The 25,858-nt window shown below is 36.8% G+C and overlaps 1 protein-coding gene across 2 annotated transcripts in view; it reads left to right on the forward strand.

The window, feature by feature from the left end:
- Positions 1 to 25,858, forward strand: part of UBR1 (ubiquitin protein ligase E3 component n-recognin 1) — a 180,133-nt gene that overhangs the window by 91,454 nt on the left and 62,821 nt on the right. For both annotated transcript variants that reach the window (XM_066343754.1, XM_066343755.1), the window contains exons 23-32: positions 1,711 to 1,813; positions 2,286 to 2,334; positions 2,668 to 2,822; positions 3,758 to 3,857; positions 5,091 to 5,200; positions 6,930 to 7,016; positions 8,131 to 8,312; positions 12,937 to 13,142; positions 14,771 to 14,864; positions 15,821 to 15,970. In XM_066343754.1, coding sequence (XP_066199851.1) covers positions 1,711 to 1,813; positions 2,286 to 2,334; positions 2,668 to 2,822; positions 3,758 to 3,857; positions 5,091 to 5,200; positions 6,930 to 7,016; positions 8,131 to 8,312; positions 12,937 to 13,142; positions 14,771 to 14,864; positions 15,821 to 15,970 — 1,236 coding nt within the window. The remainder of the gene's footprint in view (positions 1 to 1,710; positions 1,814 to 2,285; positions 2,335 to 2,667; positions 2,823 to 3,757; positions 3,858 to 5,090; positions 5,201 to 6,929; positions 7,017 to 8,130; positions 8,313 to 12,936; positions 13,143 to 14,770; positions 14,865 to 15,820; positions 15,971 to 25,858) is intronic.

Consider the following 25,858-nt stretch of genomic DNA (forward strand, 5'->3'; position numbering starts at 1 on the left):
TATGAGAGTTAGATGATCTTTGTTCTTATACCTTGGATACTTTATAGAAGCTCTAAAATTCATGCCTAAACTCCCAAGAGATGAGTACAGATTAAAAGGAGAATGAGGGTACAAAATAAGCACTTAGCACATCTTTGTTAAAGAAATGAGTATTTTGGGCAGATGAATGAGAAATACCAGTATGTGTGATATTAAGTGACTTAGCACATAACAAAACTTTTCCCATAAAAGAAGCTATGATTTTATCTATAAATTTATTCTGCAAGTTTTATTTTGTTAAATTCTATAAATTTTTATTTTATACATTCATTTTAGACTTTTCTCTATTAGATTTTTCTGTTTTGTTTGTTTTTATTTACTGAATCTGGGGCAGATTGGATACACAACCAATTTTAAATTTACATATTTTAATTTAATTTGGAAGTATTTTCTCTCTCTCTCTCTCTCTCTCTCTCTCTCACACACACACACACACACACACACACACACACACACACACACACAAGAATATTGGCATGCATCAGTTGTCCTAAGGTAAAACACAGATACCTTAAACTATTATGTTTTCATCCAGAGTTTAAAAATCGTTTATCCTGAACATGAAACTTCTAGTAAGTTTAAACAGTATTTTACAATCCTTTGATTCTTTGAGATATATAAAAATGCAAATAAGAGTTTAAGTGATTAATTCTTGAAATTTAAAAATTTGATACTGGTAGTGAACTTCTACTTGTTTCAGTATTATATTTATAGATAAATTACTAGTTTCAAATAGCTTTAAAAATAGGAGGTAGCACCTGACCAGGCGGTGGCGCAGTGGATAGAGCACCAGACTGGAATGCAGAAGGGCCCAGGTTTGAGACCTTGAGGTCGCCAGCTTGAGCGTGGGCTCATCTGGATTGAGCAAAGCTCACCAGCTTGGACCCAAGGTCGCTGGCTCGAGCAAGGGGTTACTTGGTCTGCTGTAGCCCCACAGTCAAGGCACATATGAGAAAGCAATGAATGAACAACTAAGGTGTCGCAACGAACAACTGATGATGCTTCTCATCTCTCCATTCCTGTCTGTCTGTCCCTATCTATCTCTCTCTGACTCTCTCTGTCTCTGTAAAAAAAAAAAAAAAAAAAAAAAGAGGTAGCTTTTTTAGTGCTCTAATAATGTTCAATGAAATATTTCAGTGAAGAATTAGAAACAAAAAGCTATTTAAATGTGCAGAGCAAAAATGGTGTACTCCTTTTGCCTTGATGCTTTTCCCTGTAGTGCTGTATAGAGGATTCAACACTATATTTTCATCTACAGTTTATTGAGGACATAATGTCTCACTACCACTTTAGTTTTAACCTTAGATGATATAATGTGCTTTAGTTTAACAGGCAACCTTTAGGCTTCAGAGGCTAACAAGAAGCCTTAGGAATTTAAGAAGGGCATGGGATCAGTTTGATGTAGTATAAAACAAACTTCCTCAGCTTTGTTTGAATTTTATGGTTATGAAACACAGCTTGGCTATTATCAGGAGTTTGAACATACGGGATAGGTTTTTAGTTTTACTATTGGAATGAAAATTTTTATTTTAGTTTAAGCAAACTGAGTGAGATATATATGTTTTATTTCTCTAGATTTTTATTTTTAGATTTATTTTTAGGTTCTTGTTTTGTCTGTATTTTATACTTGAAGAAGACTGAAGTTCATCTCTATATTTTCTATTTAATTAGGAAACCAGGTGTTTCAGGCCATGGAGTTTATGAACTGAAAGATGAATCACTGAAAGACTTCAATATGTACTTTTATCATTACTCCAAAACACAGCATAGCAAGGTATGAAAAGGTATCCTCTTCAGAAAATAAATCTAAAATGCTTCATGCTTTCTAACTCCACAGAAAAATTTCTGGTTTTTCTGTAGCTTTATACTGGTTCTCATTAATAGAGGCCATTCTCTCACCTAAGAAATTAAAATTAAATCAATAATGTTAATCTAGTAAACAGGTAATATTCAAATTTTCCTAGTTATACCAAAAGTATCTAACAATAAGACACTACGTGAATATTATTGACTGAAAAAATGGGCACTAAATCTTAAGGAGAGATATTACCATCTATTTTGCAGTGGCCTTCCCTAGGGCAGCCATTGTTTCTGGAGCAAAGTAGCATTTTGAATACACACTTAAGTGTATAAAATATTTTGGTTGATAGGTGGATTTTTTCTGCCTGCTTCAAAGTATTTCATTTGTAGGCATTCTTACCAAGCAGTACATTTAATGATAGACTTTTTTTTTTTTTAATGTACAGGCTGAACATATGCAGAAGAAAAAGAGAAAACAAGAAAACAAAGATGAAGGTAAAAAGTGAGATTCTGAATTGACTCATTTTGATATTTTCTGTGGTTTTGTTAGCAGCCAACCATCGAGTGTTTTGTTTTAAGATATGGCCTACATCAATGGTGATAGAATTTTAAATTTATAGCAAATGGAGTTTATTTTGGGTGATTGACATAGTGACTTATATTTCTCTTGACATTGATGTTTTTAGTGCTTTAAAGATAACAAAGATCATTTGTTGTTTTCACATATAATACATGACTTTGTCATTTGCAATTTTGCATGTGGAATAACCCAAATAAAAATGTACTTGTCTGTCTTTTTTTTTTTAATCCATCTCTTAACCACTATAGCATTACCACCACCACCTCCTCCTGAATTTTGCCCTGCTTTCAGCAAAGTGATTAACCTTTTAAATTGTGATATCATGGTGTACATTCTCAGGACTGTATTTGAACGGGCATTAGACACAGATTCTAACTTGTGGACTGAAGGGATGCTCCAGATGGTATGTATACCTGACATATTTTCTCTACTTTATAAGTTCGTGGAGGTCTGAAGAAGATTCCTGGTCTAAATATCTAACTTGAGTCAGAACCACAACTTTTATACCTGAGACTCAGGAATCAATAAAAATAGCATCAGTGTGGCACAGGTTTTCTTAGTCACACACTCTTATGTTTTTAGCATTCTTGCTCTTGGGAACCATTTTTTTTTTTGTTTGTGTGTGTGTGTGTGTGTGTGTGTGTGTACTTTTTTTTTTTTTAAGGGCCTGACAGATGGTAATTTGTTGAGTTGTGCACTTGAAACCTGTATGGGTTTGTGAACCAGTGTCATCCCAATAAATTCAGTTAAAATAAATAAATATTTAAAAGACTGCTCCTGCTAATAATAAACTGGCATGTTATTATTGCATCATATTTTTTTTGAGTGAGAGAGAGAGAAAGAAAGGGAGAGATAAGAAGCATCAACTTGTACATAGTTGCATTACCTTAGTTGCTCATTGATTGCTTCGCATACATGCCTTGATGAGGGAGATTCAGACTGGGCCAGTGACCTTGGCCTTCAAGCCAGTGATCTTTGGGCTCAAGTCAGCAACCATGGGACCATGTCAATGATCCCATGCTCAAGCCAGTGAAGATGCACTCAAGCTGGTGAGCCTGTGCTTAGGCTGGCGACCTAGGAGTTTTGAACCTGGGACTGCAGTGTCCCAGCTCGACACTCTATAACACTGCACCACCACCATTCAGGCAACACTCCTTTAATTTTATGTGAGGTTGAACATTTTTTATATATGTATTTATCATTTCTTTCTTCAAAATGCTGGTTTGTAACCTTTGCCTATTTTATTTTTAGCTATCCCTTGTTTTTATACTTGAATTTAAAATATATTTATGTGAAGAAGCACAGTTTTAAAGATTTTCTTACATATTTCTCCTTTAGGCATTTCATATTCTGGCATTGGGTTTACTAGAAGAAAAGCAACAGCTTCAAAAAGCTCCTGAAGAAGAAGTGACTTTTGACTTTTATCATAAGGCTTCAAGTATGTTTTAATCTGAGTAAATTAGTGTTCATTTTGCACTGTCTTCAACCTGGAAGAATAGGATAAGTTTAGATAAGATTTTTTTTTTTTTTTTGTATTTTTCTGTTTTGGGGGAGATTTATCGGTATCGCTTCCTACCCCGCCATTACTCTGACGTCATCTCCTTTTGTATTTTTCTGAAGCTGGAAACAGGGAGGCAGTCAGACAGACTCCCGCATGTGCCCGACCAGGATCCACCCTGCACGCCCACCAGGGGGCGATGCTCTGCCCATCCAGGGCGTCGCTCTGTTGCGACCAGAGCCACTCTAGCGCCTGGGGCAGAGGCCAAGGAGCCATCCCCAGCGCCTGGGCCATCTTTTGTTCCAGTGGAGCCTCAGCTGCGGGAAGAGAAGAGAGAGACAGAGAGGAAGGAGAGGGGGAGGGGTGGAGAAGCAGATGGGCGCCTCTCCTGTGTGCCCTGGCCGGGAATCGAACCCAGGACTTCCAGACGCCAGGCCAACGCTCTACCACTGAGCCAACCGGCCAGGGCGATTAGATTTTTATTAAATGTTACCTGATTAAGACAACTTTTCCCAAAACACATCCTAGGGATGTCGATTATAAGACCAAGAGGAGAAAGCATCTTATTTGTATTTATACAATTTTTTAGATCCTTGAGGACATCATAAATCTATTTAGTTTATAGAAATAACAGCTCCCACATGTTTTTGAAAGAGAAGCATCAACTCGTTGTTCCACTTAGTTGTGCCATTGATTGCTTCTCCAACACCCTTGAGGATCAAGCCAGCACCCTCAGGATTGCGCCATTGGCCCTGGGCTCCAACTGGTGGCCTCATTGCTCCAGGCCAACTCTTTATCCATTATGTTACTGGCCATGGCCAAGACAGCTCCCACTTTTATATTTTTGGAAATTTGGTTCTTATTTAAGTAATTTTATTAAACAGTGAGACATGTGGAAGAAAGGCAAGAGACAGATTAGTATGAGTAGCTGTCACTTAGCAGTCCCAGTGGAAAATGAACAAGAGATACCTAAAGTAATTCAAGTTTTCAAGTTGTTTAATTCAGTACTTAGTACTTCATGTATTTGCAGATTCTCCCATTAAAAACTTAATGTAGTTAAGGGATTGATTGCAAACTTTGGTTATCAATATGAATAACATTAACTATAAATTATAATTTATATATAATTATAAAGATATATTTGTGGTATATAACTTTTGTGTTTTAAAAAAGGATTAGGAAGTTCGGCCATGAATGCTCAGAATATACAAATGCTTTTGGAAAAACTCAAAGGAATTCCCCAGTTAGAAGGTCAGAAGGACATGATAACATGGATACTCCAGGTAAACCTGGAAGATAACTGATTATATCTTGGTTTAATTATTTAAGAATCTTCTGCTTACCTCTAAGATTTACCACTATATACCTGTGAAATTATTGATATTTACTACTGGTTTTTATGGTTCTATGTTTCATATTAGTAATTCTGTTTTAGTGGATTTTTTTTAATGATTCATTTGTGTTATTCAGTTAGCATTTATTGAATTCTGCAGTGTGCTGCACTCATTTCTAGACTCTCAACAAAACAGATAAAGTGCTTACTATCATGGAGTTTACATACCAATTGAGATATAGACAATAAACAGGAAAATACCAGGATAATTCAGATGAGTAGGGAGTAACTTTAGATGGGTAATCAGAAAAGTTCTCTCTTAGGAAGTGACATTGGAACTAACTGACATGAAGCTAGACTTATAAAAATCTGGAAGAGTACTCTAGAAAGAGGGGGATTGGCAAAGCAAAAAGCTCTAAGGTGGCCAGAAAGAAGGCCAGCATGACTGTGGTAAATGGGGAGATGGAGAGAAAAGTAGGCAACAAGGTCAGAGGGGCAGCTGGAACCAGGAAATATAGGACATTACAGGTCAGGGTAAAGGAGTGTATATTATTTTTGAGAATAGTGGGAAACCATTGAAGGATATTATTTTAGTGTGAGAGAGACAAGAGACAAAGGCAGCGAAAGAGAGATAAGAAGCATGAACTTATAGTTGCAGCACTTTAGTTGTATATTGACAGCTTCTTCATAGGTGCCCTGATGGAGGGGGAGAGGGGCCTCCAACTGAGCCATTGACCCCCCACGTGGAAGCAGGAAGCCAAGGTTATAGAGTTTCCCCTTACTGTATTTATTAAAACCTTTTGATATAACCTTATCAGCTAGATAATTGTTTTGGTAATTAGGATATAGAATAGTTATTTTTCATATTCATATAAAATGAAGGTCTTTGTACTAATATGTACTTCAAGAAATCAGCCCTTTTTCTTTTTCTTTTTTTTTGAAATCAGCCCTTTTTCTTACTTAATTTAAGACATTTCTTAAGCAAGCTTAATGTAATTTGATAATATAACTATAAACTAGCAATGTTGTTATTAAGATTTCTTTTTATATAGATATCATGAATATTTAATATTTGTGTTAAATTTACCAGTATAATCATTTAAAAATACAAAATTAAAATAGAAACAAAGGTAGTACTTAACTATTCTGTGTATATTAAGAAAGTAAATTGAACTGTCATTTAGTTCAACACTTATAGTCTACAGACAAAGTATTGTTATAAAATACTGTATTAGTAAATTTATGGATATACCATCATATAGGTGAAACCTTGATATTTGGTAAAAAGAATGATATAGCTATACATATGGAACTATCTCTAAAGATAAATGATTAAGTGAAAATGGAAGGCAGGAAACAGTAATTTTGTATATATAGCAGGATTGCTTTTTGTGAGAATGTATTTAAATATAAAGAATTAAAATATTTTCCCTAGCAATAACAGAGGTATGGTCATACCTGCAAACTGAATTAGCTGATTTTGCTACCTGCAACCTTCTCCTCAGCTGGATTGCTAATAAACTAGGGGAGGTGTTTTCCACAATCAGGAGTCACTGTGTATATGTGTAGTTGTGTGAGTTTAAGGCAAAGATATTTGGAAACATGATGACAAAATCAGATCAGTTTTTCTGTTCCTGTTCAATGTAATCAAATTTTTTAACGTTTCATTTGTTTTTCAGATGTTTGATACAGTTAAGCGATTAAGAGAAAAATCTTGTTTAATTGTAGCAACTGCATCAGAATCAGACTCTATTAAGAATGATGAGGTAATACCATAATAATGGTGACATTCATCTCTGTCTTTGAAGTTGACTGATAAGGGAGCTGCTTCTTTTTGTTAGAAGGAACCTATTTGATGTAAAGTATGTGAGATGTCCATTTCTATTGTTCACTAAGTTTCTGCACTTCAGGGATTAGTGGTACTTGACTTGTAGTTAGTCAATATAGTACATGTATTTTATAAACTCAGAGGAAATAGATGTGCAGTGGAGCTCTTTTTTTTTTTTTAAGATTTTATTCATTTTAGAGAGAACAAGAGAGAGAAGGGGGGGAAGAACAGGAAGCATCAGCTCCCATATATGCCTTGACCAGGCAAGCCCAGGGTTTTTTTTGAACTGGTGACCTCAGCATTCCAGGTCGATGTTTTACCCACTGTGCCACCGTAGGTCATGCAAGGAGCTCTTTAGGAAATACTTTAATCTAAAAAATGTCTTAATATGTGAAATTGGGATATGTCTTACAGTCTATGGCTCCTTATAATTTAATTAGTAGCATTCTTAGTGGAACATATGATAATGGTATATCTTAGAGTCAGTGAAATACAGTAATATTTAGGCTGTTAATTTCCTTAATATAATGAATCAGGTTTTGGTTATTTAAATCTTAAAATAATTACTTGTAGTTATGAAGGAAAACACTGGGTTTCAGTTAGAATACACAATAAAACAATGCCAGTACATCTCAATAATATTGTTTAAGTTCTCATTCTTAGCAAATGTTTAGCAGTAACTGTTGAACATCATTAGGTTTACTTAAATTGATTAAGTGTCAATGATTAAATCAATGACAAATGATTTCAAAATTTTGTTGCGTTTAATATTTTTCTTAATGTACCTGCACTGAGTATAAAAAAGTTTATTAGGTATTTACAGTACTTGGTTGGCCCTTAGGGTAAATTATTGAAACAACCAAAGGAACAGTTAGGTGTGTGAAATGATGGAGAATGGATGCTAATTTTGAGGCATAAGATTGAATCTAGGCTTAAGGAATGGGGTAATCAACTTTGTCAGATTCTTACTCTAGGAAACTCGCCTGGCTGAACAATATATGTGAATTGTAACAATAGCTCTTACCTAATTTTTGTGATTTCGTCATACCTAGATTACTCATGATAAAGAAAAAGCAGAACGAAAAAGAAAAGCTGAAGCTGCTAGGCTGCATCGCCAGAAGATCATGGCTCAGATGTCTGCCTTACAGAAAAACTTCATTGAAACTCACAAACTCATGTATGATAGTACATCAGAGATGTCTGGGAAAGAAGACTCCATTATGGAGGAAGAGAGGTAAAATAAAAGCAAAACTAAAAATTAACAACTTGGTTTTTGGAGGAAAAATTATATATTCGTTTTAAATAATGTTTTTCCAAAATATATTTTATAATAAGAGAAATTACATTATTTTTAAGGTAAAAAGGGGACAGTAAAGGTTTAAGGTATGAATTGAATGTAATTTTATGTTAAGAAACAGTGTTTTGGGAACATTTATGCACAAAAAAGAAAGATTTAACAGAAGAAGTAGAAATAGACTTTTGGTATCTTATATACGTGGGCTTTTTTAGATACAAAATTATGCATCAGTTCATATATTTTACATTTTTATGATTTCTAATAAAAGTGACTGTAGTTATTATGGACTGGAAAAAAATCCCTCACAAGAAAGATGGTATATATATATATATATATATATATATATATATATATATATATACACACACACATACAGTATACACCATGGTATATATATATGGTCTGCCGGAAAGTTCTGTTCGTTTCTATCACAAGTTTTGACACGTAAGCACGTTTATTTGGCGCATGTGTGCCTCTCTATTTTGATCACTTAATGTATACATACTGACGTAGCAAATTAACTAAAACAAAGTTGATTCACGTTAGTCTTATGTGTGAAGTGATAGTGTATCCATGGCTACTGATAAAGTTCATTTACGCCACTGTATTGTATATGAATTTCAACAAGGAAGAAATGCTACAGAAGTATGTAGAAATTTATTGAAAGTGTTTGATGAAGGTACAGTTTCTGATAGGACATGCAGAAGATGGTTCGAAAAATTCAAAACAGGTGATTTCGACCTTTCTGATAAGCCACGTTCTGGGCGACCATCTTTGATTGATGACAATGTTGTCAAGACCGTGTTGGAACAAGATCCTTTTCTGACAACATCGGAGATCGCAGAAAGGCTTAATTCAGCTCAGCAAACCATTTCGGACCATATTTGGAAGATAGGATTGGTGTGGAAATATATTATTTTAATAAAGTTTATTGACGGTAAGAAAAATTTGTATTTTGTTTTATTCCCAAAACGGACAGAACTTTCCGGTAGACCTTATATGTATATTTTTTTTTCTTAAAGAGGGAGAAGACAATGCATATAGTTATAATCTTGGATAGCCCATTGGAATGGGAATCTGTACATCTGGTACTCTGAATCCTAACTGTAGTATGCTCTTGGGGAAATTGATTTGCTTTCTGAGAGCCACAGCTTATGGGCTGTCATATAGATAACAATGAGAAAAAGGAGGAGGCAAAATAACAGTACATTGAACAGCATTCCAATTTAAAATATTGAAAATACTTCCTATACTTATTTTTTAAAAACAAGCTTTCACAGCTTTTTAAAACAATGTGGGTTGTGGATACTTTTAGTAAATTGTGCTTTTTCAGTAACAATAGAAACATTCTTTCTATAATATGTCTGTAATCGTGAAGCTACTTATACTAACAAAAACTACAAAGAATGATTACTATATATATATCTATATATATATATATCTTTAGTATAGGTTCTTTATCATTCCTTATGACTGCTGCATAGTTTTCCATAGTGTGGATTCACACACAAACACACACATATATATTCAATATTTTATTTATTTTGGGCATTTAAGTAGTTTTCTCCTTATTTCCCAATTTTCTGTTATTACAAACTATGTGTGTGTGTGTGTGTGTGTGTGTGTGTGTAGAAAGGTTTTATATGTGCACTTTTCTGTAATTGTACAAGTACCTCTCAAGGGTAGAATATAATAAGTGAAAGGGTTGAGTCATAATTATTTAAAATTTAATATGCTGTCACATTGTCCTTCAAAGTAGTGTTACGCGTTTCTACTCCCAACAGTGTATGAAACTGTCCGTGTTCTTCACTCTGACCAATACTTAATATTATCAGTACTTGAAAATTTGGACTAATCAAAATTATAAATTGGTGTCAGTCTGAATTTCTCTGATTACTAGTTAGTACTAGGTTGAACATCTTTTAATATTGTTCATTAGTGACATTTTGTGACAATGTGTGACATTCTGTCTTTGTGAGTTGCCTGTCTTCTTTTCCCCATCACTGTTGGGTGCTTTACTTTTATCTTAATTTGTATAAGTCCTTTAAAATTATGTATACTTAACTTTGTTGCGTGTTTCTCATATCCATATTTATTTAACATTAATTATGAAGTTTAACCATAGAGAAGTTTTCAGTGTTGATGAAGACAAATGTATTAGTCTTTCTGAGTTTTAACATTTTGTATTATCTTTAAGAAAGCTTTTTCTATCGCAGAGTCACGAAAATAGTCTTACATTTTTAAAACAAAATTCTATTTATTTGTTTGTTTGTTTGTTTATTTATGACAGAGACAGAGATAGTGACAGAGAGAAGGACAGATAGGGACAGACTGACAGGAAAGGAGAGAGATGAGAAGCATCAATTCTTCGTTGTAGCTCCTTAGTTGTTCATTGATTGCTTTCTCATATGTGCCTTGACTGGGGGGCTCCAGCAGAGCAAGTGACTCTGCGCTCAAGCCAGTGACCCTGCACTCACACTGGTGAGCCCACACTCAAACCAGCAACCTCAGAGTTTCAAACCTGGGTCCTCTGCATTCTAGTTTGACACTCTTATCCACTGTGCCACCACCTGGTCAGGCAAAAAATGAAATTTTAATTTCACAGTTACAGTAACTTATTTTTTTTAATAAAATCAGATGTTAGAGATAAAACTCAAGTTCTATTTGAGCAATGACCGAAATCCTAGACCCCTTTCTCAGAGATAACAAATTTTACATATGTCTTGTTATAATTTTTACTTTGCTATTACATACAAATACATGTAGCCATAGGAATTATATAGTGTCATTCAGTCTTTTGTTTTATTTGCACAAATGTTATTATGTACATATTCTGCAACTTTGCATTTCCACATGGTAGTATATTTGGGAAATCTATGTATATTCTTACATTTATAAAACGAGCTTAGTGTTTCTCACTGTTGGTATTTGGGTAGCAATTCTTTTTTATGCTCCATGAATTGTAGGATATTTAGCATCTCTGGCCCCTCATCCACAAAATTCTAGTAGTGTCCCCTAATAGTTCTTATTTTATTTATTGCTGGATGCTTCCTAGGAGGTCTCACAACTAGCTAGACGCACCTTTTAAAAACTGCATAGTATTCTTTATTATGTAATTTCATTTACACTTATGATAATAAACATTTAAGTTATTCCCAGTTTATTGAATGATCTATGACATTTAAGAGAGCTTCTTGTACAGATAGTCAATATTGCAGAGTAGTTCAGAACATGGCCTAGGAAGTCACTTCATCTGCATTAAATCCTGGCTCTGCTACTTCCTAGTGATAAATCATTAGGTAAGTCTCTTATCATCTCAGGCCTCAGTTTCTTCATCTGAAAAATGGAAGTAACAACAGTACCTACCTCGTAGGATTGTTGGAAGGATTAAACAGGTTAGGATAGTGTAAAGAATTTGAATCAGGGCCCTGGCCAGTTGGCTCAGTGGTAGAGCGTCGGCCTGGCGTCCGGAAGTCCCGGGTTCGATTCCCGGCCAGGGCACACAGGAGAGGCGCCCATCTGCTTCTCCACCCCTCCCCCTCTCCTTCCTCTCTGTCTCTCTCTTCCCCTCCCGCAGCGGAGGCTCCACTGGAGCAAAGATGGCCCGGGCGCTGGGGATGGCTCCTCAGCCTCTGCCCCAGACGCTGAAGTGGCTCTGCTCGTGGCAGAGCGATGCCCCAGAGGGGCAGAGCATCGCCCCCTGGTGGGTGTGCCGGGTGGATCCCGGTCGGGCGCTTGCGGGAGTCCGTCTGACTGTCTCCCTGTTTCCGGCTTCAGAAAAATACAGAAAAAAAAAAAAAGAAATGGTAACACATTAAAACATAGAAAAAAAAAAGAATTTGAAACAGTGTCTCACATTGCAATTAGTGCTTTATAAATATTTAGTATTATTATTATATTATTATCATACAGATTGACCCTAGGAATTGCTAAATTTAATAGCTACCAAAGTTACTGAAATAGAATAGAAATTTAAATGCTAATAAGAGGGAATGGATAAAACTGTTATTGCACATTTAGTAAGAGTACTGTGGAGCCGTTTAAAAATAATGTTTCTGAAGAACTTTTAACAAGAGGAAAAAACAACTAAAATATGAGTGAGTAAAAGCAGGATGCAAATCTGTATATATATTATAATCTTAATTATGTAAAAACTGTTACAAATAGAAATATATAAGTGATTATCTCTAGGTTGTGAGAATATAATGCTTTTTTTATACTTTTCTAGATTTTCCAAAATTTCTTAATATACATGTGTTGATTTTATAATCAGAAAAAAACAGCCCAGCTTTTAGATACAATAAAATATAATTATAATATAAATTCTGCTTTGTGATCTGCTTTTTTTTGCACTTAGCAACAAAAATGTATTTTCTAGTAAGCAAATTAACTGATAAAAGCCAGAAAAATAAGGGGGAAAGATTTTAAGCTAATATTGCTAAATATAATTTTTTTTTGTTTTTATTCTTAAAGTTCTTGCCCTATAGTTACTTAAAATCTACCAAAACATAAAGACAAATGATCAAAACGTGTCCTCATTTCCGGTCATTTCTTTTGGTAGCATCCCAGCAGTCAGTGACTACTGTAGAATTGCTTTGGGTCCTAAACGGGGTCCATCTGTTACTGAAAAGGAGGTGCTGACATGCATCCTCTGCCAAGAAGAACAAGAGGTGAAAATAGAAAATAATGCCATGGTATTATCGGCCTGTGTCCAGAAATCCACCGCCTTAACCCAGCACAGGGGAAAACCCATAGAACTCTCAGGGGGTATGTATTGTTTCATAAATATCCTTTTTGGACATTTCTTTTCATACTTATGTAATTAGAAAAAATACTACCTGAAAGAAGTTTGGGAGCGAAATTATATTTAGCTTTATGTGGTCAAATTACAATTTACTTATATTTAAAATGGTCTTTTGGTTTTTACATGCAATATTGGCTCCTCGGCCACATTGTTCATATTCTCTCCCTCCATCTCTCACTCTCTCGCTTTCTCTCTCTCCCTCCTTCTCCCCTCTCCCCCTCTCTCCCCTCTCTTTCTGTCTCTTATTTCTCATTGCTCTACCATTTGAAAGTTGGATGCAGTCATCATGATATTTCATCATTAAATTTGTCCATATGCATTTTCTAAAACTGAGGACAATCTATTATGTATGTACTGTATCATTATAAGATTTAGGAAAAGAATAACATTTCAGAAATGTTACCTAATATAAAATCCATATTTGAATTTGCCCAGCTACCCTCAAAATGTCTTTTGTTAGCTAGGCTTCTTTTTCATTGTAGGATCCGGGCATGTTTCATGTGTTGCTATAGTTGTGTCTCTTTTAGTCTGTTTTAATCTAGAATAGTCACTTGCCTTTTTTCTTTCCATGATGATAACTTTTTTGAAGAATACAAGCCAATAGTCTTATACTGTTTCTTACATTGGGGATGTGTCTGATTGTTTCATGATTTGGCTCATGGTAAGCATTTTCTTGGCAAGAATACTAATTCGCAATGCATTAATATTGCTATGTAAGTAAGTATGTGAGTAAGTACTTCTTAAAAACATTGGGAGTTAGTCACTTTATTTTTTTTAATTGTTTTAAGAGAGAGGAAGTGGGATAAAAAGAGAGAAAAACATCAGTTTGTAGTTTCACTTATTTATGCATTCATTAGTTGATTCTTGTATGTGCCCTGACCAGGGTTTGAACCCACTCTAACAAACTGAGCTACCCAGCTAGGGCCTCGATGCTCTATTTTTAAAATACCCATGGAATGATAATATTGATTTTTTTAAAAGCTAACATTTATTGAATACTGACCATATACAAGGCACAGAGTAAGTGCTTTCTGTATATTTACTTAATCTTTATAATAGCTCTATGAATTAGGTACCAGTATTGGCTCCATTTTATAGATGAAGGAACTGAGAGGCTGAGAAGTATAGTAACTTGCCCAAGACCATGAATTATAAGGGATGAAACCAGATTTTGACTCCCATAATCAGCTTTTATCCAGTAGATTATAATGCCCATAAATATCCCTTAAAATTACCCAGTTAAATTACTCATAAAATGACAAAGGTAAATGTGTGTAAGTCATAGAAAATAACTTCAACAACCAAGATTATGCAACTTAAACCTAGTGTTCAAAATAAAAATGTAAATCAAGAATAGAACTAGTCATTAATTCATACTAATTTCACAATCATACCTGGAAGTCTAGTTTTATATTTTTCTCTTTTGACTTACTATTACCCTGCACTCATGATATTGTGACACTATTCTTGGGCAATTCCTTAGAAAATTTATGGTTAGAAATTTAGACCTGATAACCTCTTTTTTTTTTTCCTTTTTATGACTATGGGAGGGATGAATATAATATCTCTTATTTTTGCCTTGCTATACCAGAAACCCTAGACCCACTTTTCATGGATCCAGACTTGGCTCATGGAACTTACACAGGAAGCTGTGGTCATGTAATGCATGCAGTGTGCTGGCAGAAGTAAGTTGTCCTTCTGACATGTTCTTGAAAGAAACTAGGAATATTAAAGTTCACTAAAGGCCACAAAAAGGCATGTTTTCTCATATCTTCTTTTCTTCCTTCTTACTTGAATAATTGAAGCAATTTTAATTACTAATTTTGTTTGTCTGATACTCTATCACCTTTAGAATATGGTGTGTAAGTTAACTTAAATTTTCACTTAGTTCATCATTCCTTTGTACTTGCTCTTCACAAACTAATTAGTTATTTTTATAAAGAAATAGTAATCTTTATAAAAATCTCATTCCCCTAAAACAGGCATCCCCAAACTATGGCCCTGAGGGCCGCATGCGGCCCCCTGAGGCCATTTATCTGGCCCCGCCACACTTCCAGAAGGGGCACCTCTTTCATTGGTGGTCAGTGAGAGGAGCACTGTATGTGGCGGCCCTCCAAGGGTCTGAGGGACAGTGAATTGGCCCCTGTGTAAAAAGTTTGGGGACCCCTGCCCTAAAACATAGTGTGAAAAGTACCTTTGAGATAGAATAGGGCAAGAAGTTCTAGTTCTACCTCTGGATGAGATAACAATTCAGAAATATAATTCCTGGGAAATCTTTTGTATGGGGTTCACCCTTTTGACATTGGATTAAAATGCCTAATTTTCCTATAATAGCCAGTGGCTACTTCAGTTGGTCACTGGAAACTGAGCAAGTAGTGCCTGCGTTGTGTCTCCATGTTATTGAGGTAGGAAACAAGTTATGATTAAATAAAAGAATTCAAAAAAGTTTTTAGCCCCAGTGAGTCTTCCCAAGTTTTACCCCAATAGAATGTGTGCATCCTATTCCATTTATAACTTGTGTATTTTTTAATGTCAATTTTAAAGACATTCATTTAGGCAAAAATGTCAAATTTTTCTCCCTTGGATTAGAGCAAAGATGCACATATACTTCTGAATGGACCTGTGTCTTGGAATTTTGCAGGTATTTTGAAGCTGTGCAGCTGAGCTTTCAGCAGCGTATTCATGTTGATCTTTTCGACTTGGAAAGTGGAGAGTATCTTTGCCCCCTCTGCAAGTCTCTGTGCAATACTGTGATCCCCATTATTCCTTTGCAGCCTCGAATGATAAACAGGTATATATATGTCTTGGTTAATTTTATAAAAAGCTGTCTTTATTTTTTTCATTGTGCCTGTTTTGGTTAGATTACTTGTTTATTTTTTGCTATTTAATACCTTTTATTTCATTCTGCTTAAAATATGATTAATATTAGCTCCAATTTTGTTATCCAAAACAACTGGAATATTTATTTACTCAAATCTATATGTTTGGTGTAAATCTTCCAATTGCCATGAAAGCAATAGAACTTTAATTTCCATCTTACCATGCACAGAAGGAGAAAAGATGCAAAGAAGTTTCATTCTTATTGTCCTTTGCCACCATTAGATTTGCTGTTTGGAGGTTGGTTTCTCTAAATGTCTTTGTACTATTAATTTTAATTATATTTTTCTGAAGATCTAAATCCGGGGTCCCCAAACTTTTTACACAGGCAGCCAGTTCACTGTCCCTCAGACCGTTAGAGGGCCGGACTATAAAAAAAACTATGAACAAATCCCTATGCGCACTGCACATATCTTATTTTAAAGTAAAAAAACAAAATGGGAACAAATACAATATTTAAAATAAAGAACAAGTAAATTTAAATCAACAAACTGACCAGTATTTCAATGGGAACTATGGGCCTGCTTTTGGCTAATGAGATGGTCAATGTCCAGGTCCATATTTGTCACTGCTAGCCGTAACAAGTGATGCAAGTGTGTGGCGTCGCCACATTCAGTACTCTCACTGACCACCAATGAAAGAGGTGCCCCTTCTGGAAGTGTGGCGGGGGCGGATAAATGGCCCCAGGGGGCCACATGTGGCCGGCGGGGCCATAGTTTGGGAACCCCTGATCTAAATGCTGTATTTTTAGAGAAATGGGCCAAATGTTAAATATAAAAGTAAATAAAAACACCTGATTCATCTTATATCTTTGGATAGTTTTTGAGCATTTAGACCAAGTTTATATTCTGATCATCTGTAAATGCAGTTTACCAGCAAATTTGTTAGTTTTTAATGATAACTATTGATAGAACACTTAAAAAAAATTTTTTTTAAAGACTATTCATTTTAGAGAGGAAACAGAGAGAGAGAGAGAGAGAGAGAGAGAGGGAGAGAGAAGTGGGGTAGGGGGGAGAGGACCAGGAAGCATCAACTCCCATATGTGCCTTGACCAGGCAAGCCCAGGTTTTGAACCTGCGACCTCAGCATTCCAGGTCGATGTTTTATCCACTGCGGCACTATAGGTCAGGCCAAATAAGTAGAACACTTAATTGTATATTTCTTTATTCTCACTCTTCTACAAGGTGGTAGCTGTTACTATTTTAATTTCTTTAAAACTCATTGAATTTATAATGATGACCTATGTTTCACTAAAGAAAATGGTTTGTTGATAAAATACTTTTAATATTTATTTATTTATTTATTTACAGAGACAGAGAGTAAGTCAGAGAGAGGGATAGACAGGGACAGACAGACAGGAACAGAGAGAGATGAGAAGCATCAATCATTAGTTTTTCATTGCGCATTGCAACACCTTAGTTGTTCATTGATTGCTTTCTCATATGTGCCTTGACTGCGGGCCTTCAGCAGACCGAGTAACCCCTTGCTGGAGCCAGCGACCTTGGGTTCAAGCTGGTGGGCTTTTCCTCAAAGGAGATGAGCCCGCACTCAAGCTGGCGACCTTGGGGTCTCGAACCTGAGTCCTCTGCATCCCAGTCCAACGCTCTATCCACTGCGCCACCGCCTGGTCAGGCTGATAAAATACTTTTAATGTCTTCCCACAACAAAAGAATTCAAAGGTGATAGGTTTGGCAAAGCAGGGCTCACTAAGTACTTGCTCTTTCTCTACTAACCCAATTTGGTTGTGGTTTTTTAGAATTTTTATTTAGAAAATAATATTTAACAGGGTGACATTGATCAGTAAGAGTACAAAGGTTTCAGGTAAACATTTCTATAACATTTGAACTGTTGATTATGTTGTATGCCCATCACCCAAAGTCAAATATTTTCCATCACCTTATATTTGTCCCTCTTTCCACTCTTCTCTCCACCCTTCTCCCGTCCTCCTCCCTACATCCTTCTGCCCCTGGTAACCATTTTACTTTTATCTCTGTTTATGAGTCTCAGGTTTATATCCCACCTATTTGTAAAATCATACAGTTCTTAACCTTTTCTAATTTACTTATTTAACTCAGTATAATATTCTCAAGTAAATGTCACTATGTCATCATTTCTTTTGGCGGCGAAGTATTCATTGTATATATGCACCACATCTTTATCCAATCTTCTGTCCAAGGACACTTTGGTTTTTTCCATGTCTTGACCACTGTGAATAGTGCTGCAATGAACATGGGGATGCATATGTCTTCTTTTTTTTTTTTTACAGGGACACAGACAGAGTCAGAGGGATAGATAGGGACAGACAGACAGGAACGGAGAGAGATAAGCATCAATCACCAGTTTTTCATTGCAACACCTTAGTTGTTCATTGATTGCTTCTCATCTGTGCCTTGACCACGGGTCTTCAGCAGACTGAACTGACTTGCTTGAGCCAGCGACCTTGGGTCCAAGCTGGTGAGCTTTTTTTTGCTCAAGCCAGATGAGCCTGCGCTCAAGCTGGCGACCTCGGGGTTTCGAACCTGGGTCTTCTGCATCCCAGTCCGACGCTCTATCCACTGCGCCACCACCTGGTCAGGCAGCATATGTCTTTATGTACTAATGTTTTTGAGTTTTGGGGTTGGATACCCAGTAGAGGGATTGCTGGGTCATATGGTAGTTCTATTCTTCATTGTTTGAGGAATCACCATACTTTCTTCCAGAATGGTTGTACTAATTTGCATTCCCACCAGCAGTGAGTGAGGGTTCCTTTTTCTCCACAGCCTCTCCAACACTCATTATTACCTGTCTTGTTGATATAATCAATCTAACAGATGTGAGGTAGTATCTCATTATAGTTTTGATTTGTATTTCTGGTATAGCTAGTGAAGATGAGCATCTTTTCATATTATCTGTTGGCCATTTGTATGTCTCCTTGGGAGATGTGTCTGTTCATGTCTTCTCTCTTATTTTATTTTTATTATTATTATTATTATTATTTTGTTACAGAGAGAGGGAAGATAGGGACAGACAGACAGGAAGGGAGAGAGGTGAGAAGCATCAATTCTTTGTTGCGGCACCTTAGTTGTTCATTGATTGCTTTCTCATATTTACCTTGACGGGGGGGGGGGGGCAGCTACAGCAGACCGAGTGACCCCTTCCTCAAGCCAGTAACCTTGGGCTCAAGCTGGTGACCTCGGGGTTTTGAACCTGGATCCTCCGCATCCCAACCCGACACTCTGTCCACTGTACCACCGCCTGGTCAGGCTCTCACCATTTTTTAATTGAATTGATTGCTTATTTGTTGCTGAACTTTGTGAGTTCTTTGTATATTTCGGATATTAACCCTTTATTGGCTGCCTATTTGTTTTGTTGTCAGTCTCTTTTGCAGTACAGATGTTTTTTTAGTTTGATATAGTCCCATTCATTTATTTTTGCCTTCACTTCCCTTGCCTTTTGGGTCAAAGTCATAAATTGTTCTCTACAGCCAAGGTCCATGAATTTAGTACCTATGTTTTTTTCTATGTAATTTATTGTTTCAGCTCTTATATTTAGGTCTTTGATCCCTTTTCAATTAATTTTTGTGCAGGGGGACAAACTGTAGTCACATTTCATTCTTTTGCATGTGGTTTTCCAATTTTCCCAGCATCTTTTATTGAAGAGGCTTTCTTTTCTCCATTGTATGTTTTTGCCTCCTTTGTCGAAGTTGATTTGCCCATATATATGTGGTTTTATTTCTGGGTTCTGATTCTGTTCCATTGGGTTTGTATGTATGTCTTTTTCTGCCAATACCATGCCATTTTTATGATTGTGGCTCTATAGTATAATTCAAAGTCAGGTAGTATGATACCTCCGGCTTTATTTTTTTCCTCAGGATTGCTCTGACTGTTTGGGGGTTTTTATGGTTCCATACAAACTTGGTAATTTTTTTCTATATCTTTAAGAAATGACATTTTGTGGCCCTGGACAGTTGGTTCAGTGGTAAAGCATTGGCCTGACGTGTGGATGTCCTGGGTTTGATTCCTGGTCAGGGCACACAGGAGTAGTGACCATCTGCTCCTCTACCCCTCCCCCTCTCCTTTCTCTCTGTCTCTCTGTCTCTCTGTCTCTCTCTCTCTCTCTCTCCTCCTACCAGAGCTATGGCTCAGTTGGAGCAAGTTGGCCCCGGGCACTGAGAATGACTCTATGGCAGGGGTCCCCAAACTACGGCCCGTGGGCCACATGCGGCCCCCTGAGGCCATTTATCCGGCCCCCGCTGCACTTCCGGAAGGGGCACCTCTTTCATTGGTGGTCAATGAAAGGAGCACATTGACCATCTCATTAGCCAAAAGCAAGCCCATAGTTCCCATTGAAATACTGGTCAGTTTCTTGATTTAAATTTACTTGTTTTTTATTTTAAATATTGTATTTGTTCCCGTTTTGTTTTTTACTTTAAAATAAGATATGTACAGTGTGCATAGGGATTTGTTCATAGTTTTTTTTTATAGTCCGACCCTCCAACGGTCTGAGGGACAGTGAACTGGCCCCCTTTGTAAAAAGTTTGGGGACCCCTGCTCTATGGCCTTGCCTCAGGTGCTAAAATAGCTTGGTTGCTGAGCAGCGGAGCAGTGGACCAACGGCCCCAGATGGACTGAGCATCACTTTATAAGGGGCTTTCTAGGTGAATCCCAATCAGGTTGCCTGTTGGAGCTTGTCTCTTTGCCTCCCTGATTCTTACATATGGGGGAAAAGATGTTGGGATTTTTATAGGGGTTGCATTAAACTTGTATATTGCTTTGGGTAATATGGCCATTTTAATTATGTTGATTCTTCTGATCCATGAACATGGAATATTTTTTCATTTTATTGTATCTTTTTCCATTTCTTTCAATAATGTTTTGTCGTTTTCAATATATAGGTCCTTCACATTCTTTGTTAAGTTTATTCCTAGGTATATATTTTTTTGTTGCAGTTGTTAAAGGAATTGTTTTTTTCAGTTTATTTATTTTCTGTATTTAATTATTGGCATATAGAAAAACGAAAGACCTTTGTATATTGATTTTGTATCCTGCGACTCTCTGTATTGGTTTACTATTTCTAATAGTCTTTTGGTGCAGTGTTTGGAGTTTTCTATATACAGGATCATGTCATCTGCAAAAGTGATACCTTTACTTCTTCTTTCCCAATATGGATGCCTTTTATTTCTTTCTCTTCCCTGATTGTTCAGTCTAAAACGTGAACTTTACTGAATAAGAGTGGAGAGAGTGGGCAGCCATGTCTTGTTTCTGATTTTAGAGAAAAGCCTTCATTTCTTCACCATTTAGTATGATATTAGCTGATGATTTGTCATATATGGCCTTTATTATGTTGATGTACTTTCTTTCTATTCCGATTTTATTGAGTGTTTTAAACATGAAGGGATGTTGTGTCTTAATTGAATGCCTTTTCTGCATCTATTGATAGGATCATATGATTTCTGTTCTTTGTTTTGTTGATGTGATGTATTACATTAATATATCATATATTTATGGTTGAACCATTCTTGTGCTCCTGGAATGAATCTCACTTGATTGTAATATATATATTATTTTTTTAATGTGTTGTATTCGATATGCTAGTATTTTGTTTAGGATTTTTGCATCTGTAGTCATTAGAGATATTGGTCTGTAGTTTTCTTTTTTTGTGTTCTCCTTGCCAGGTTTGGTATGAGGGTTATGTTGGCATCATAAAATGTGTTAGAGATTATTGTTCTGTTTTTTGGAAGACTTTGAGAAGGATAGGTACCAAATCTTCTTTCAATGTTTGGTAGAATTCACTAGTGTAGTCATCTGGTCCTGGACTTTTGTTTTGGGGGTGGTTTTTATAGTTGTTTCTATTTCCTCCCTGTTTATAGGTCTATTTAGGCTTTCCACTTCTTCATGACTCAGTCCAGGAAGAGTGTATAGTTCTAGAAATTTACTCATTTCTTCTAGGTTGTTGAATTTGGTGGGATATAATCTTTCATAGTATTCTACAATGATTCTTTGTATATCTATGATGTGTGTGTTAATTTCTTCTCTTTCATTTCGGATTTTATTTATATGAGTCCTTCCTTTTTTCCTCCTTAGTGTGTCTAGCCAGTTGTTTATTGATTTTATTGATCTTTTCAAAGAAACAGCTTTTGTTTTACTAATTTTTTTCTATAGTATTTTTGTTCTCTTTCTTTAGTTCTGCTCTAATTTTTACTGTTTCCTTTCTTCTGCTGGTTTTGGGTTGCCTTTGTTCTTCTTTTTCTAGTTCCTTAAGATGTGATGTTAAGTTGTTTAATCAGGCTCTCTCTTATTTCTTGATATAAGCCTTTAATGATATAAACTTCCTTCTTATTACTGCTTTTGCTGGATCCCAGAAATTTTGATATGTCATGTTGTCATTTTCGTTTGTATTTATCTTTTGGTCTCTGCTTTTGTCTTTGACCTAGTCATCTTTTAGAAGTATGTTGTTTAATTTTCACATTTTTGTTGATTTCTTTACTTCTTTTTTGCAACTGACTTCTAATATCAAAACCTTGTGGTCAGAAGGTATCCTTGGTATAATTTCAATCTTTCTGAATTTTATATGTTAGTTTTGTGGCCCAACATATGGCTTATTCTTTTTTTTTTTTTTTTTAATTTGGACAGAGACAGAGAAAGAGTCAGAGAGAGGGATAGATAGGGACAGACAGGAACAGAGAGAGATGAGAAGCATTAATTTTTTGTTGTGGCACCTTAGTTGTTCACTGATTGCTTTCTCATATGTGCCTTGACTGGGGGGCTACAGTAGACTGAGTAACCCCTTGCTCAAGCCAGCAACCTTGGATCCAAGCTAGTGAGCGTTGCTCAAACCAGATGAGCCCACGCTCAAGCTGGCGACCTTGGGGTCTTGAACCTGGGTCTTCACATCCCATTCCGACACTCTTATCCACTGTGTCACCACCTGGTCAGGCATATGGCCTATTCTTGAGACTTTTCCATGCACACTGGAGAAGACTGTATAACCTGATGTTTGGGGATGAAATGTCCTGTAATTGTCTTATTATATCCATTTGGTCCAGTGTGTCGTTTAAGGCAGATATCTCTTTATTTGTTTTCTGTTTGGATGATCTATCTAAAGCCATCAATGGTATGTTGAAATCTCCAAGTATGATTGTATTTTTGTCTGCTTCTATTTTTAGATCAGTTAGTAGATGTCTTATACATTTTGGAGCTCCCTGGTTTGGTGCATATATATTAAGAAGCTTTTTGTGTTCTTGATACAATGTTTCCTATATCTTTTTTTTTTTTTTAATAAATGCCTTTTTTTTTTTAATTTATTTACAGAGACAGGGAGAGAGTCAGAGAGAGGGATAGACAAGGGACAGACAGACAAGAACGGAGAGATGAGAAGCATCAATCATTTAGTTTTTCGTTGTGCATTGTGACACCTTAGTTGTTCATTGATTGCTTTCTCATATGTGCCTTGACCGGGGGCCTTCAGCAGATGGAGTAACTCCTTGCTGGAGCCAGCGACCTTGGGTCCAAGCTGGTGAGCTTTTTGCTCAAACCAGATGAACCCGCGCTCAAGCTGGTGACCTCAGGGTCTCGAACCTGGGTCCTTCCACATCCCAGTCCGACGCTCTATCCATTGCACCACCGCCTGGTAGGCAATGTCCCCTTTATCATTATGAAAGGTTCATCTTTGCCTTTAGTTACCTTTGTTGTCTTGAAGTCAGCATTGTCAGATATGAGTATGGCTATACCTGCTTTTCTTTGGATATTATTTGCTTGGAGAATCATTTTCCAACCTTCACTTTGAGTCTACTTTTGTCCTTGTAACTTAAATGTGTCTCTTGAAGGCAGCATACGGCTGGGTTTTGCTTTTTTATCCAATCTGCTACTCTCTGCTTCTTTATTGGTGAGTGCAGTCCATTTACATTTGGGATAAATATTGGCATTTGAGGATTTCCTATAGCCATTTTATGTGGGGTTGGTTTTTTGGGGTTTTTTTGGTAGCTCTTTGTCTTATTTGGTTCTTCTCTTTTTTGTTTCTATCAGTTGTTTTTGTTAGGTTGTATTCCATACTTCTTTTACCTGTATTTTCTTTTTTTCAAGCTGTATATTTTAAAAGTGGCTTTTGTGTGGGTTGTTGCCATTAGGTTATTAAGAGAAAAATGTTCATATATACAAGAGTCTTTTGTCTTATGAGTGCTCCTGTACTCAATCCTTCTTTACTACTGCTGATCTTTATCCTCTCCCCTTTTATGTTTTTATTGTCACAGATTACCCTTGTTTTTATTGTGACATTGGAGCTTTTATTTGTAGTTTTGATTTGTTTTGTTCTTTGTGTCTGGTTGAATAACCCCCTTGAGTATTTTCTGTAGTGGGGATTTTCTGGTGATAAATTCCCTCAGCTTCTGTATGTCTGTAAAAGTTTTTATATTTTTCCTTCATATTTGAAGGAACTTTGATGAATATCGTATTCCTGACTGGTAATTCCTCTCATTCAGTACTTTGAATGTTTGGGTCCACTCTCTTCTGGTTTGTAGAATTTCTGCTGAGAAGTCTGATGATAAACTGATGGGCGTTCCTTTATATGTTGTGTTCTTCTTTTCCCTAGCTGCCTTAAGGATTCTTTCTTTGTCATTGATTTTTGACAATTTTATTATGATGTGCCTTAGAGTAGGTCTGTTTGGGTTGAGGTAACTCGGTGTTCTGTTTGCTTCTTGGATTTGAGGCTCTCTTTCCATAGGCTTGAAAAGTTCTCATCAATTATTTGTTTGAATAGGTTCACCATTTCCTTCTTCTTCTCCTTTTTCTGATATACCCATGATTCTTATATTGCTTTTTCTGATGGAATCAAACAATTCTTGTAGAGCTCTCTCAGTTTTTTAACTCAGAGTTTCTCTCTTTTTCTCTCTGTAGCATTTCTAGATGCCTGTCTTCAATGTTATTGATTCTTTCCTCTATCAGGCTTGTTAGCCAAACTTGCTACCTCAGGTTTGTCTCCTTTGTGAGATATCTGGTTTGTTTTCTGAACTCATTTAGTTGCCCCTTGGTGTCTTCCCGCATCTCGTTGAGTATTTTCAGAACTTCAGTTTTGAATTCTCTATTATTTAGCTCTAAGATTTTCATGTGGTTGAGATTTATTTTCTGAGATTTGTCATTTTCTTTCTGAACTAGATCTTGATCTTGTGTAGCTATGGTATCTGGTTTTGTTTTTTGGGGTTTTTTTTTTTTCTGAAGCTGGAAACGGGGAGAGACAGTCAGACAGACTCCCGCATGCGCTCGACCAGGATCCACCTGGCACGCCCACCAGGGGCGACGCTCTGCCCACCAGGGGGCAATGCTCTGCCCCTCCGGGGCGTCGCTCTGCAGCGACCAGAGCCACTCTAGTGCCTGGGGCAGAGGCAAAGGAGCCATCCCCAGCACCCGAGCCATCCCCAGCGCCCGGGCCATCTTTGCTCCAGTGGAGCCTTGGCTGCGGGAGGGGAAGAGAGAGACAGAGAGGAAGGGGGGGTGGAGAAGCAAATGGGCGCTTCTCCTATGTGCCCTGGCTGGGAATCGAACCCGGGTCCTCCGCACGCCAGGCCGACGCTCTACTGCTGAGCCAACCGACCAGGGCCTGGTTTTTTCTTTCTTAATGGCATTTGAGAGTGGTATTGTTAAAAATCCTAACAAGTCTGACCAGGTGGTGGTGCAGTGGATAGAGCGTCGGACTGGGATGCAGAGGACCCAGGTTCGAGATCCCAAGGTCACCAACTTGAGCGCAGGCTCATCTGGTTTGAGCAATAAGTTCACCAGCTTGGACCCAAGGTTGCTGGCTCGAGCAAGGGGTTGCTCGGTCTGCTAAGGGC

This window comes from Saccopteryx leptura, chromosome 6, assembly GCF_036850995.1.
Source record: "Saccopteryx leptura isolate mSacLep1 chromosome 6, mSacLep1_pri_phased_curated, whole genome shotgun sequence".
Taxonomy (NCBI): domain Eukaryota; kingdom Metazoa; phylum Chordata; class Mammalia; order Chiroptera; family Emballonuridae; genus Saccopteryx; species Saccopteryx leptura.